The sequence below is a fragment of the Dipodomys spectabilis genome, unplaced genomic scaffold (assembly GCF_019054845.1).
Source record: "Dipodomys spectabilis isolate Male_0828 unplaced genomic scaffold, ASM1905484v1 ptg000098l, whole genome shotgun sequence".
In the NCBI taxonomy this organism is placed as follows: domain Eukaryota; kingdom Metazoa; phylum Chordata; class Mammalia; order Rodentia; family Heteromyidae; genus Dipodomys; species Dipodomys spectabilis.
In genome coordinates, this window is record NW_024870775.1 from 891,692 (window position 1) to 905,333 (window position 13,642).

General features: G+C 39.6%; 1 protein-coding gene across 2 annotated transcripts in view; it reads left to right on the top strand.

Annotated features, from left to right (window-relative positions):
- Positions 1-13,642, top strand: part of Slc35d2 (solute carrier family 35 member D2) — a 56,620-nt gene that overhangs the window by 21,483 nt on the left and 21,495 nt on the right. For both annotated transcript variants that reach the window (XM_042686786.1, XM_042686787.1), the window contains 4 exons: positions 3,861-3,932; positions 4,827-4,895; positions 9,560-9,662; positions 11,205-11,297. In XM_042686786.1, coding sequence (XP_042542720.1) covers positions 3,861-3,932; positions 4,827-4,895; positions 9,560-9,662; positions 11,205-11,297 — 337 coding nt within the window. The remainder of the gene's footprint in view (positions 1-3,860; positions 3,933-4,826; positions 4,896-9,559; positions 9,663-11,204; positions 11,298-13,642) is intronic.

A 13,642-nucleotide genomic window follows, 5' to 3' on the forward strand; every position in this document is an offset into this window, starting at 1 on the left:
TTCCCTTTTCTTTTCTTTTCCCTTTCTTTTCAAGAGCTGAGGACTGAACTCAAGGCCTTGCATTGCTAGGCAGATGTTGAACCCCTGAGCCCCTGAGCTAAATCCCCAACTAATTTTTCCTTTTTTAGAAAAAAGTTTTTTTAGTGAGCATGGGGGCTTGAACTAAGGATGTGGGTACTGTCCCTTAGCATTTTCGCTCAAGGCCGGCAATCTAGTCGTTGAGCCATACTCCACTTCAGGATTTTTGCTAAGAGTTTCACAGACTATTCTGCCTGGGCTGGCTTCAAACTACAATTCTTAGACCTCAAAGATTACAGGTATGTGCCACCAGCACCCAGTGTCTGTGATTCATTGTTTTAAATACATATCAATTGCACCAAAGGGCTTCACTGTATTGTTTCAGAAAGTTGTTTTGTTTCGTTTGGAGACAATGTGAATGATGTGCAGGCTGGCCTAGAGCTTCCATAAGCAAGGGCTGGGATTACTGGCATGTGCTATCATGTCTGCCTTTAAAAAATTTTTAATTTGGGGGCTGGGAAGGTGGCTCAGTGGTAGAGTGCTTGCCTTGCATGCATGAAGCCCTGGGTTCAATTCCTCAGCACCACATAAGCAGAAAAAGCCGGAAGTGGTGCTGTAGCTCAAGTGGTCGAGTGCTAGCCTTGAGCTGAAGAGCTGAAGGACAGCGCCCAGGCCCAGAGTTCAGGCCCATGACTGACAAAAAAAAAAAAAAAAATTAATTTGGGGCTGGAAAGGTGGCTCAGTGGTAGAGTGCTTGCTTTGCATGCATGAGGCCCTGGTTCAATTCCTCAGCACCATAAGCAAAAAGAAAAAAGCCGGAAGTGGTGCTGTGGCTCAAGTGGTAGAACGCTAGCCTTGAGCTGAAGAGCTGAGGGACAGCACCCAGGCCCAGGGTTCAGGCCCCATGACCAGACCTCTCCCCCCCAAAAAATTTAATTTTTATGAAATCTAGTTTACCTATTTTTAGTTGTGCTCCCCCACCCCCGCTAGTAAATCAAACACAGAGTCTTTGAATGCTAGGCAAGCCTTCTACCACAAAATTATATCCCCAGTCTATTTTTCTTTTGTTGAGGGTGCTTTCAGTATTGTAATTAAGAAGACTTCTTTTTTTAAAATTAAATATTTTTTTATTATAAAGATACTATACAGAGGGGTTACAATTACTTGAGCAAGGTAATGAGTCCATTTCTTATCGAGATTGTTACCCCCTCCTTTGTTTTTCCCCTACCATCCCTTTCCTCTCCACCTCCCCAACTCCTCCCTCCCCCTTCAAAGTTGTAAAGTTTTTTTTCAACATACTGTCTTGTACCTCTCATTGTTACAATGGGTCATCCTGTATCCTTATTTCAACATTTTGTTATTTCCCTTCCCCTTCCTAAATTAGAAAAATGTATATACAAGATGCAGGACATCAAAATCAAATGCAGTGACAAAAGGGGTTGTACCATGGAGGAAGATCATACAAAGAAACAAAAAAAAATCACACAGTACATTAAAGTATATTAAAAAGAACAACAAGAAAAATAAAATCTGTGTCTCTGTCTTGGGGTTCATTTCGCTTAGTGTCAAGTCATATGTACGTAGCTTTTGACCTCTTCTGTTTATCCTATACCTATATTAGTTATTGCAGATAAGGGAAACCATGGGACCTATGTTTCTTTGAGTCTGAGTTACTTCACTTAGTATAATTTTTTTCCAAGCCTTTCCATTTCCTAACAAATGGGGCAATGTCATTCTTTCCGATGGAGGCATAGAATTCCATTATGTGTGTGTGTGTGTGTGTGTGTGTGTGTGTGTATGACATTTTCTTGATCCATTCATCTACTGAGGGGCATCTGAGTTGGTTCCATATCTTAGCTATGGTAAATAATGCTGCCAATAAACAGTTGTGCTGGTAGCTTTAGTGTGGCCTTGTTTGTGATTATTTAGGCAAATGCCTAAAAGTGGGATTGCTGGGTCATAGGGGAGCTCTATGTGGAGTCTTTTGAGGAACCTCTATACTGCTTTCCAAAGTGGTTGAACAAGTTTACATTCCCACCAACATTGCAGTAGGGTTCCCTTTTGGCCACATCTACTCCAGCATCTGTTGTTAATAGAGTGCTTGATTATAGCCATTCTTACTGGGGTGAGGTAGAATCTCAATGTTGTTTTGATTTGCATTTCTTTTATGGCTAGAGAGATTGAGCATTTCTTCATGTGTCTATGGGCCATTCTTATTTCCTCTTCAGAGAAGTCTCTCAAGTCTTTAGCCCACTTATTAATCGGGCAGTTGTTTCTTTGAGGATTTGTTGTTAGGGGATATAGCAAACAAGATTAATGAAAAGCCCATGGATTGGGAGAAGATCTTCACTAGCCATACAACAGACAAGAAGACTTCTTTTGACCCAAGGTCATGAGCCTTTGCTGCTATCTTTACAAAAATGTCATAGTTTTAAGTTCTTACGTTTAGGTCTTTGATACATTCTGAGTTAACTTTTCATATATGGTTTGAGTAGGAGTCCCAATCCTTTCTTTTATCTATGAGTGTTCATTTATCCCAGGACCAGTTATGGAAAAGATTATTCCTTCCTGTGTGTATAGTCTTGGTACCCTAGCTAAAAGTCAAGTGGTCAAATCTGGACATAATGATATACATGTGCAATCCCACCACTTAAGGAAAAACCAACTGACAATAATTATAAGAATTTATTTGATGACTCTTAATTCTATTTCATTAGTTTTAAGGTTATCATTAAACTAGTGCTGGATAGTCTTGATTATCATAGTTTTGTAGTAAGTTTGAAATTAGAAAGATTGTTTTGGTTTTCTGGATTCCTTGAATTTCCACATTTATTTTGAAAATTAGTGTGTCAGTTTCTGCAAAGGGAAAGACAAAGCAAGCCAACTGGCATTTGGATAAGTTTCAGGTTGAATCTATATGTGACTGTGGTATGACATTATTTTATCTTTTTATTATTTAATCTAATTTATTCGTGGTCAATGTGATAATAAAGGCTAGTGCTTTATATTTAATTTGGAAAGTGATTGGGCCTAATTAAAAATATAGAACACACCAGCACTGATAGCTTATACCTGTAATCCTACCTACTCTCCTAGCACTGATAGCTTACACCTGTAATCCTACCTACTCAAGAGGCTGAGATCTAAGGATTTTGGTTCAAAACAGCATGAGCAGAAAAGTCCATGAGATTCTCATTTCCAGCTAACCATAAAGGCTGGAAGTGAAACTGAAGTGATAAATCATCAGCCTTGAGCAAAAAGCTAAGGGATAGTGAGACCAAAGGAGGAACACAAAGGCACAATGCCTCTGTGCCCCTAATCATATAAAATAATATTTACCAAAATGAACTTCAGGAAATGGATGCAAGAGTTATTTTTTCTTTTTGTTTTGCTTGTTTGTTTTTCTATCTTTGCATGGGAAAGGGGGCTCAGAAATGAAAAAGGATGAACAAATACAGCAGTGGAACTCACTAGACACTATGTTGGAAATAAACTATACAACTTGGCTGGGGAGGGACAGGAGTGAAAACCTGTGAGAGAGCGAAGGATGGGGTAACACTGTCTAAAAAGAAAAATTCACTTATTACCTGACTTATGAAATGGTAACTTCTCTATACATACATCACCTTTATAATAACAATAAAAGTATTTAATAAACGAAAGTTATGGGACAGTGCCCAGGCCCAGAGTTCAAGCCCCAGTACCTGCACACACAAAAATATCTATCTCTAGATCATTACATATCTCTGTATCTGTATAAGATCTGTATTGATATAATGTGTAAATCAAAATACTAGCAAATTCTAGGCTTCTGATGCTATGCTCCAATCTTTCCCTGACAGTCTTCCAATGTTCACTGTGCTCAGGAAATTCACCATCCCACTCACTTTACTGCTGGAAACCATCATCCTCAGGTAACTTGTTTTTCCTTCATTCCTCCAATGTGTTTATCTCCCCACTCTACTCACTGTGTTATTTTCTTCCACTTAAAATCTAGTCTTCTTACCATAGTAGTTACATTGCCAGTGGCAATACCTAATAGAAAAATAGTTCATTTACTTAAAAGTGGTTAACTGTTTGCATAGTCCCTGAAGGAGTTAATAAGGGAGTAAAAGAAAAAATTGTTACTTAAAGTCAGACAAATACCACCTGTTCCTAGAAAATTATAGATTAATAATTAGAAAATTATAAAAGAGAAAAACACCACTTCTTAACAGATCTAAAGTATTTTGCTGAGCTCAATAGAAAATATAGTAGTTTTGGTATAGAGAAGAAAAAAAATCACACACACACACATATACACACACATGACATCTCTCTAGTGAGATTAGAGAGATCAGTTGATAATCAGATGCAGAAAACTGCTTAAGAAGTTAAATAAATTTGATGAAGCATTGGCTGTTAGATTTTTAGCAATGAAATCACCAATGTCCACGGTCAGTTTCTGTTAAAACTGTAATTCTCCTAAACAGGTACCAGTGGCTCACACCTATAATCCTAGCTACTCAGGAGGTTGAGAGCTGAGGTTCACAGTTCAAAGTCAGCCCAGACAGGAAAGTCAGTGAGACTCTTATCTCCAGACAACCAACAAAAAGCTAGAAGTGGAGCTGTGCTTCAAGTGATAGAGCTCTAGCCTTGGTCAACAAACAAACAAACAATAACAACAACAACAACAAAAAAAACCCTCAGGGACAGTGCCCAGGCCCTGAGTCCGAGCCCCAGGACTGGCACCAAAAACAAAAGAAAACAAAAAACCCGACATAATTTTAACTTTCTCCTCTCCTGTCTCCCTTACTTGTCTTTTTCAGGAAGCAGTACTCACTGAGCATCATTACCAGTGTCTTTGCCATCGTGATTGGGGCCCTCATAGCTGCTGGGTGAGTCTTTGCACTGTTTCTGCCCAATGACATTTCTTGTGTCTTTGACAATAGCCACACCCCAGCCTTGCTTTTCCATTTTCCATCTGATTGTGAGAGAATTGGGCAACAAAGAGCCCATAATCTATTGAAGACCGTGGCATCTGCCTGAGGCCCTGACTGGGTCCCACATTGTCTTGAATACTCCTGAGGCTAGAGCAAGAAGCGTTAGTGGACATGAATGTAGCTATGCCTTACAGAATGCAATGCGCCACTTACTGTTATTATGGTATATCAATTCAGTTTTTTTACTTATGAAGCTCTTAAGAATTTTGATTAAAAATTGAACAGATCTAACTGGACACTGGTGGCACACTTCTACAATCCTAGCTACCCAGGAGGCTCAGATAGGAGGGTTGGGGTTCAAAACCAGCCTGGGCAGAAAAGTCCATGAGAGTCTTAATCTCCAATTAATCACAAAAGGCCAGAAGTGGAGCTGTAGCTCAAGTGGTAGAGCTAACTAGCCTTAAGTGAAAGAGCTTAGGGACAGCACCCGGGCTCTGAGTTCAAACCCCAGGACTGGCAAAAAAAAATTTAAAAAAATATATATAACAGATACGATCTGGGAGCTTAGGTCAGTGGTAGAGTGTGTGTTTAGCGTGCACAGTGCCCTGTGTTCAAGTCCTAGCACCCAAACGCCTCAAGTACCAGAAACCCATGACAGATTTATAAAGCTTTTGTGTATTTGTTTAAATATTTTGCAGTACTTTAGTATTTGATATTTCCAGTGCTGGAATGCTGCCATTAGATATGTTTGTGTATTTTAGATATAAACCCTCACTGTAACCTAGGACTGCTACCTTAATTATTTACATATGAGGGCAAGAAAGCAGGCATTCTGACTCTGTCTTTTATAGTGTGGTGCTTAATGTATTAGTAGCTCCTTTTCCTCCTATTATGGCTTAGCTCTGCTGCCTTCTTATTTCTCAGCTTCTCTGTGCTTCAGTTTCTTCATCTGTAAAATAAGGATGATCATAGAAAATAAGTTTGTTTGGACAAAGATTGGAGGAATTTCAACATTAACTTGTTTTATTAAATCATTCAGACCCAACAGTCTAGACTGTTCATTGCATATTAAATAAGAGTTTGGCTATGACGCCAAGGTGTTTGCCTGTTTTTTATTTCATTTCCTCATTCATATCTCTACAACTAGGGATATGCTTTTAAACGTCCTGTGTGTCTTTTACTTAGACTGTAATACTGGAATTAACATAGCATCCACCTCAGAGGGGCATTGTGAAACCCTCTTGAGATAATTAACACAAGGACTTGGTACAAGTTCATTGTCAAGCTCAACAAGAACAGTGAGCATTTAGCATGCAGGCATTGTTCTGGCGTTGGGAATCCAACAGTTAAGAAAAATAAACAGCAGGTCTGTGGCTCACACCTGTAATCTCTGCTACTCAGGAGGCAGAGATAGGGAGGATAGTAGAGGTGAGCCAAGGCAAAAAGTTAGTGAGACCCCATATCAATCAGCAAACTGGACAGTGGTGGTACATGCCTATCATCCTAGCTTTGCAGAAGGTATATTTAAGAGGAATGTGACCAGAGCCCAGCTTCAGGCAAAAATATAAGACTCTACTTGAAAAATAACTAAATCAAAAAAAAAAAAAAAAGGTGGGTGATAGAACACCTGTCTAACAATCACAGGACTCTGAGTTTAAACCTTAGGACCAGAAAGGGAGAGGAGGGATTGCTAACATCTGTCACTATCAGTGTGCTGCATCTTAAAATACTTTTTTAGGGTTTTTTGTTGTTGTTGTTTGTTGGGGTTATTTTGGTCTAACTTAACACCTGGAATGCAATCTCCAAGAAGGGAAGGACTCTATTCTATTCTATTCTCCTATTCTTTTCTTCTCCTCCCCTCCCTCCCTCTCCTCCTCTTCCTCCCTCTCCTCCTCTTCCTTCCTTTGCTTTCCTTTCCTTCCTTCCTCCCTTCCTCCTTCCCTCCATCTCTCCCTCCCTCTCTTCCTTCCTTCCCTCCTTCCTTCCTTCCTTCCTTCTTCCCTCCTTTCTTCCTTCCTTCTTTCCTTCCATTTTCCACCCTTACTCCCAGGGATTGGGTGGCACCTTTTCTCCACTTGATCTTTTCTGTTTATTTAAACTTAAAAGAAAAACTGCAGACAAGGTATGTTTAACAGAGCTTCACTGAGATAAGGAATTATTCCCAAACCTAGCAGCCACAGAACCTGGTTAAACTCCAAGAGCTCCCTCCTGCAGCATTTGGCAGGCAGAATTGTAATGGCAGGAAATGGGGGTTGGTGGAAGCAGGGACAGCTTGACTCTGGTGACATCTTATTTGAAGCTATCAGCCTCCTGCAGTTGTCTGCAGGATTGTCTCCTAGGGTTGGCTGTTAGTTTGTAAGTTTCTTATGTAGATTGTCTCTATATATGTAGATATAGTTGTATGCACACATAACATATTTGTATGTACACAATATATAATATATTATAAATATGTATAATGTATGCATTATATGTTATACATATGTTAATACACATATATCTATATACAGTGTGTGTGTGTGTGTGTGCGCGCACGCGCGCGCATAGGAAGCACACATGGAAGCCTCAAGAAAAATATGTTTTAATTTATATTAAGATTTGATACAGTTTGGCTTATTCTGTTTGGCTAGAGATAATGTTATTTTTGATATTGAAAAATGATAAACCACCCCAAAATATGCTACTTTGAGATCAGTTTTATTTTGAGCTAAAGGCAACAGAGAATCAACAGATGCTAAGAGTTTGCAGCATGTCTCTTCTCTGCCTCAGTGCTGGATATAAATCTTCCAGGAAGAGGAGGTCAGCTCTTTTCACTGGAGACAGAGATGGCACTGTGATTAGTCCCTGAAATGAAACCCAAATAACATTACCTTGCTGTTGTTTTCCTTCACATGCTTCCTAGTCACTTTCTGTGAGTTATGTGTCTCTGGAGACCATCTCTCTTTTCCTTCATTAAGATGTTATTTTATAGCTCATGATCTCATCTCCTGCACATGCAAAATATTAATGAGGTTTGTATCCCTTCTCTCCTACTAATCTGTCTTTTGTCTGTTATGTTAGCAGACCCTAACTAGATGGAAGTGGTAGTACATACCTATATTCCCAGCAGCTAAGGAGGTTGAGCCAGGAGAATCAATTAAGCCTAGAAGTTGGAGTCCATGTTGGTCAAAGTAGTGTGAGATATTGTCAAAGGAAAAAAAGAGAAAGAGAGAGACAGAGAAGAAAGACAAAAGAAAAAAAATGAATGAATCCCCCCCCCCCCCCGTCCCTGCCCCACCAAAAAATCTAGACCTACAGCTATTGAATCTAAGAGTAGATTAAAGACAAGTTGTATTTATGAATTATGTCACAGGTCTGGTACTACCTATATGTCAATCAGTTATGATTCTCTCAACCCTATGTCCTGTCTCACTCAATGTTTTTATACCAGTATTATTTAAAATGGGAGTTGAGAGCCAGGGACTGGTGGCACATGCCTGTAATACAAGCTACTTAGGAGGCTGAAGAAATGAGGAACACAATTCAAAAGCAGCCCAAAAGCCGGATGCAGGTGGCTCATGCCTGTAATCCTATATCTATTCAGTAGGCTGAGATCTGAGGATCACAGTTCAAAGCCAGCCCGGGCAGGAAAGTCCGTGAGACTTCTATCTCCAATAAACCACTAGAAAACCGGAAGTAGCTTGTAGCTCAAGTGGTAGATTGCTCGCTTTGAGCTGAAGAGCACAAGAACAGTGCCCAAGCCCAGAGTTCAAGCCCCACGACCCACAAAAAAAAAAAAAAAAGCTGCCCAAAGCAGAAAAGTCTATGAAACTCATATTTTCAACTAATCAGCAAAAAGCCAGAAGTGGAGGTATGGCTCAAATGGCAAAGTACTAGCCTTGAACAAAGAAAGCCAAGTAAGAGTGTTAGGCCCTGAGTCTAAGCCCCAGTACTGGCACAGAAAGAGAGCGAGAGAGAGAAAGAGAGAGAGAGGGGAAGTGGGGGAGAGAGGGGGGAAGAGTGAGAGAGGGAGAGAGAGAGAGACAGGGAGGAAGGGAGGGAAAAATGAAGGAAGGAAGAAAAAGGAAAGAAAAGGAAGGAAGGAAGGAAGGAAGGAAGGAAGGAAGGAAGGAAGGAAGGAAGGAAGGAAGGAAGGAAGGAAGGAAGTTGAAGAGGTGTTCCAAAAATCATAGGGAGCAATGCCCCTTATCTGGGGATATCTGCCTTTCCCTTTTGATGGACAGGTTCTGTTTGGGCACCAGGTGCAGTTGTTACTGTCTCCTATTGTCTACTTGTTCTGGTCACCTCCAGTTGTGCCTCTTGGGCTGTACCCGATAGCTTATGTTCACTACAGTGAGCAGAGGCAGTGCGATTGGGCAGGTAAGTCATTTCCCTTGGAGAAGTCAGGGCTCAGGGATTGTGATGCTGCTAATCAGAAAGGGATTTTCAGTTGAAGGACAGTTAATGTCCCCAAGTCTAGGTCTTACGCCAGCTGAAGCCACCTGCTTGGCTGGTCTGGTTTGTGCTGGGTGGTGGATGCCTTAGTCCTAGCATAATTTGGAAGAGGAAAAGCTGACATGCTTTGAGACCAAGTTGTGAGTTTCTGAATAATCCTTTTTCTTTTATGTTCTCCCTGCCAGTTCTGACCTTGCTTTTAACTTGGAAGGCTATATTTTTGTATTCTTGAATGACATCTTCACAGCAGCAAATGGAGTTTATACCAAACAGAAAATGGACCCAAAGGTACCAGACCTTCCTTCCTGTGTTTCACAGCTTACACATGTGACCCCAAAATGACAGGAAAAATGAAAAACAAAATGGTGTAGTTGGCATGTAACTTATCTTATGTAATGTGATTTACTAATTTCTTCTTAGCTTTGTTACTTCCAATCTTGCAAAATTGTGGAAATTAGGAAGGGAAAAGGTGTCACTGGTAGATGCAGTCAGAATATATACATCACATAATGTTTACATAAAGATACATTTAATATATTATCATGTAATATGTAATTGTTATATACCCAATTATTATGTAATTATATAGTATATTATAAATCTATGAATATTTATTCTGTCATTTTTACATACAATAATATACAATATATTATATGTGTATTATGTAATATAATACAAAATTATATTGTGTAATGTTATAGATTATGTATTATATGTTATATATTATATAATGTTATTTAATATATACATTATATGATGCTATATGTTTATGTTATATATAGTATATTATGTTGTATATATTGTAAATTATATATAATATGTTATATATAAGGTATATTCTGACCAGACCTTTGCATCTTACAAAGCATATATTTTTCTTTTACCTGCATCATCAATTACTATGGAAGCCAGAGGGCCAAATATTTCTTCTGAGGACACACTAGAGCTGGAGTCTGGGGATGTAGGCTATTGACTTCCTGGCCATAGTGACTTTGAACTCTACATGTTCAAACCTGTTTTCTCATCTATGGTGTGAGATGACAAGCATCATTTGTGAGCTCCTCCAGCACTAACAGCCTCTCCTGAGCACAAAGGACTGCAGTAGATGAGATTTGCTCCATGTGGCTTCCTGTCATGGGGAGCCCCCAGTGCCCAAGCCCTCACCCATCCCCAGCTGTTGTCGAAAGCTGCAAGGATGAGCCAAACATATGGTTCTTTGTTCCAAGTCCTTTGTGCTGTGTGAGGGAGTTCTCTCTGACTAGACAGGCTTATTTCCATGAGCTATTTTATTTATTTTTGCCAGTAGGACCATTTGTTTCTTTTTAATGGTGACAGTGTTACAAAAACAGGTTGGTTTCCTTTTGTAAAAATCACAATATGTCACCCTTTCTTGGTGGAGAAGGGTGTGACTGCTTTAATGAAAGTAAATATATAATGCTGCTACTTTTTGATGAAAAAGCAGATGCTTTAAAGGAGTTGTTTATGTTAACCTATTTGATCTAATTAATTTTGTTCCAGATTTCTCATTTTGAATACTATGCTTTTAAATAAAAACTTCAAACAATTACAATGCTAGAGGTAGTAGAACCCTGGAGGCTTCCATTTTTCTCTATGGTAGTTGTATTTTGGTGTAAGACAAATGTCTATTCTGAAATCACACTATGATTGAAGCAAAACATTTTACATGCAAAGATTTGCCAAAAATATTCCAGAATTCATGGTCAGAATGCATGTTCTAACCTTGTACAAATACATAGTTTGCAACTAGTTCCAGGAAGTCTGATGCTTTGTATTTCTATAATTCAGTGCAGTTTTGTTTGTTTATTGCAGGAGCTTGGAAAATACGGAGTACTCTTCTACAATGCCTGTTTCATGATTATCCCAACTTTCATAATTAGTGCCTCCACAGGAGACCTCCAACAGGTAAGCTCATAGCAGTACAGTCTTACCATCTTTAAGCTAATTGAATTTACTACTTCACACTTGAAATAGAAAGTGTGACGATGGCTGGAATGGGTGCTAGAAATCAAAGTGGGCCTGGTGGCATACTTCTGTAGTCTCAGCTACTTAGGAAACTGATACCAGGTTGCTTGAGCCCTGGAGTTTAAGAACAACTTTGAACAAAGGAACATTTGCTGTCCCTAATCATACCTTTGGCATCATCCTTACATTGGCATTTAGTTTTAGGCACATGGGAAGAGGCCAGAGTAATGACAAGAACTTGAGAACATTTTGGAAAACAATAAACAAAATCTGAGTTTGAGGCTTTTGTGCTCATGAGAGGACCCTGAAATAGATACTTTGGGAGAAAGGGCATTTTGACTACTTTGATTATTTGTTACTTAAAAAAAAATTGTGTCAATAATGGGGCTTGAATTTGAGGCCTTGTACTCTCACTTGGCTTTTTCTGCTCAAGGCTGGTGCTTTATTATTGAGCCACAGCTCCACTTCCAGCTTTTTTGGTGGTTAATTGAAGGTAAATGTCTCATGGACTTTCCTGCCTAGGCTGGCTCCAAATCATGATCCTCAGATCTTGGCCTCCTGAGTAGCTAGGGTTACAGGTGTGAGTCACTACTGTCCAGCTTGGAGAGAGAATTTTGGTAGTTTAAAAACTGACTTATTCTTGTTTTTTTTTTTAATGGACATTTTGAAACATATATGATTTCTCAAGGATAACCCAGTGAACTGTCCAACCCTTCACTCTACCCCAATACTTTTTTGGTGTATTGCTCTTCTCATTATATCAGTTTCTATCTGCCCCAACTTCCCCAGGAGCATTTGAAAAGAAGTCATGGACAGCATGCCATTTTACCTGTCAGCCCAGGATCCATAACTGAATTGCAAGAAGCTATTTTTTTTAAGTATTTGCTCTGCTTACTGTGGCTACTGTGCATTCGTGAGAGACAACTAAAGTGATATGTTAGTATAGGTGGATCATCTCTCATCTGAGAATCAGAAGTGCTCCAAGCCAAGTGTGATGACTCATGCCTGTAATGCCAGCACTTGAGAGGTTGAGGTAGGAAGATCATGGGTTCCAGGCTAGCTTGGGAAACAAAGGGAGAGCTTGTCTCAAGCTAGCTAACAAATGAACTAACTAACAAACTAACTAGAGAGTACAGCTTTAGGAAGAACAATACCCCATTCAATAACAATACCCCTGGAAGTAACAGGTATTCAAATCCCAAGAGCCACAGATGGGACTGAGTTTACCCAGCAGGTACAACCACTATGTAACAAGGTAGAGACAACCTTTTCTCATCTGTACATACTTCCCTGCATGAGGGAACAGCAAAAAAGTTGGGCCGTTGCACTGCCAGGAGTGAATGGCCATTTCCAGTCATTCCCAGTATTTATTAAAAACCACCAAGAAGCGCCAATTTGTAGGAAGAGCCCTCTGTTTCGGGTTAGTGTAAACACTACTAATTCAGAGCACCATAGGATAGAGCAGGGCAGATTTTCAAATGAAAATAGTTTTCATTTTTTACCTACTATCCATCCATTTTAAGCTGAGACCATCAGAAATATGACACAAGCAAAATATTCTTAATCAAGTGGTCCTATTGATTTGTCTTGTTTCATTATTATAAAAATGTCCTTGTCTTTTGAACCACTACAATTTATTCCTTCATAAATTCTGATGTTTTCCTATCTATCTATCTATCTATCTATCTATCTATCTATCTATCTATCTATCTATCTATCTATCTATCTATCTATCTATCTATCTATCTATAACTGTCCTTAGAGTTACTAGGAATAGGGCTGGGAAGGTGGCTCAGTGGTAGAACACTTGCCTTGCAGCACAACATAAGCAAAAAGAAAAAAGCCGGAAGTGGCACTGTGGCTCAAGTGGTAGAGTGCTAGCCTTGAGCTGAAGAGCTGAGGGACAGCGCCTAAGCCTAGAGTTCAGGCCCCGCAACTGGACCAAAAAAAAAAAAAAGAGTTACTAGGAATAGAAATCTAGAAGCTCAGGGCTAGGAAGGTGGCTCAGTGGTAGAGTGCTTGCCTTGCATGCATGAGGCCCTGGGTTCGATTCCTCAGCACCACATAAGCAAAAAGAAAAAAGCCGGAATTGGCACTGTGGCTCAAGTGGTAGAGCGCTAGCCTTGAGCTGAAGAGCTGAGGGACAGTGCCCAGGCCCAGAGTTCAAGCCCCATGACCAGACCCCCCCCCCCCAAAAAAAAAAAAAAGAAATCTAGAAGCTCTTACAAATTATTTGAACTAAAATCATGGATTAAATTTTCTCAGAGTAACAATTTGATGAATAC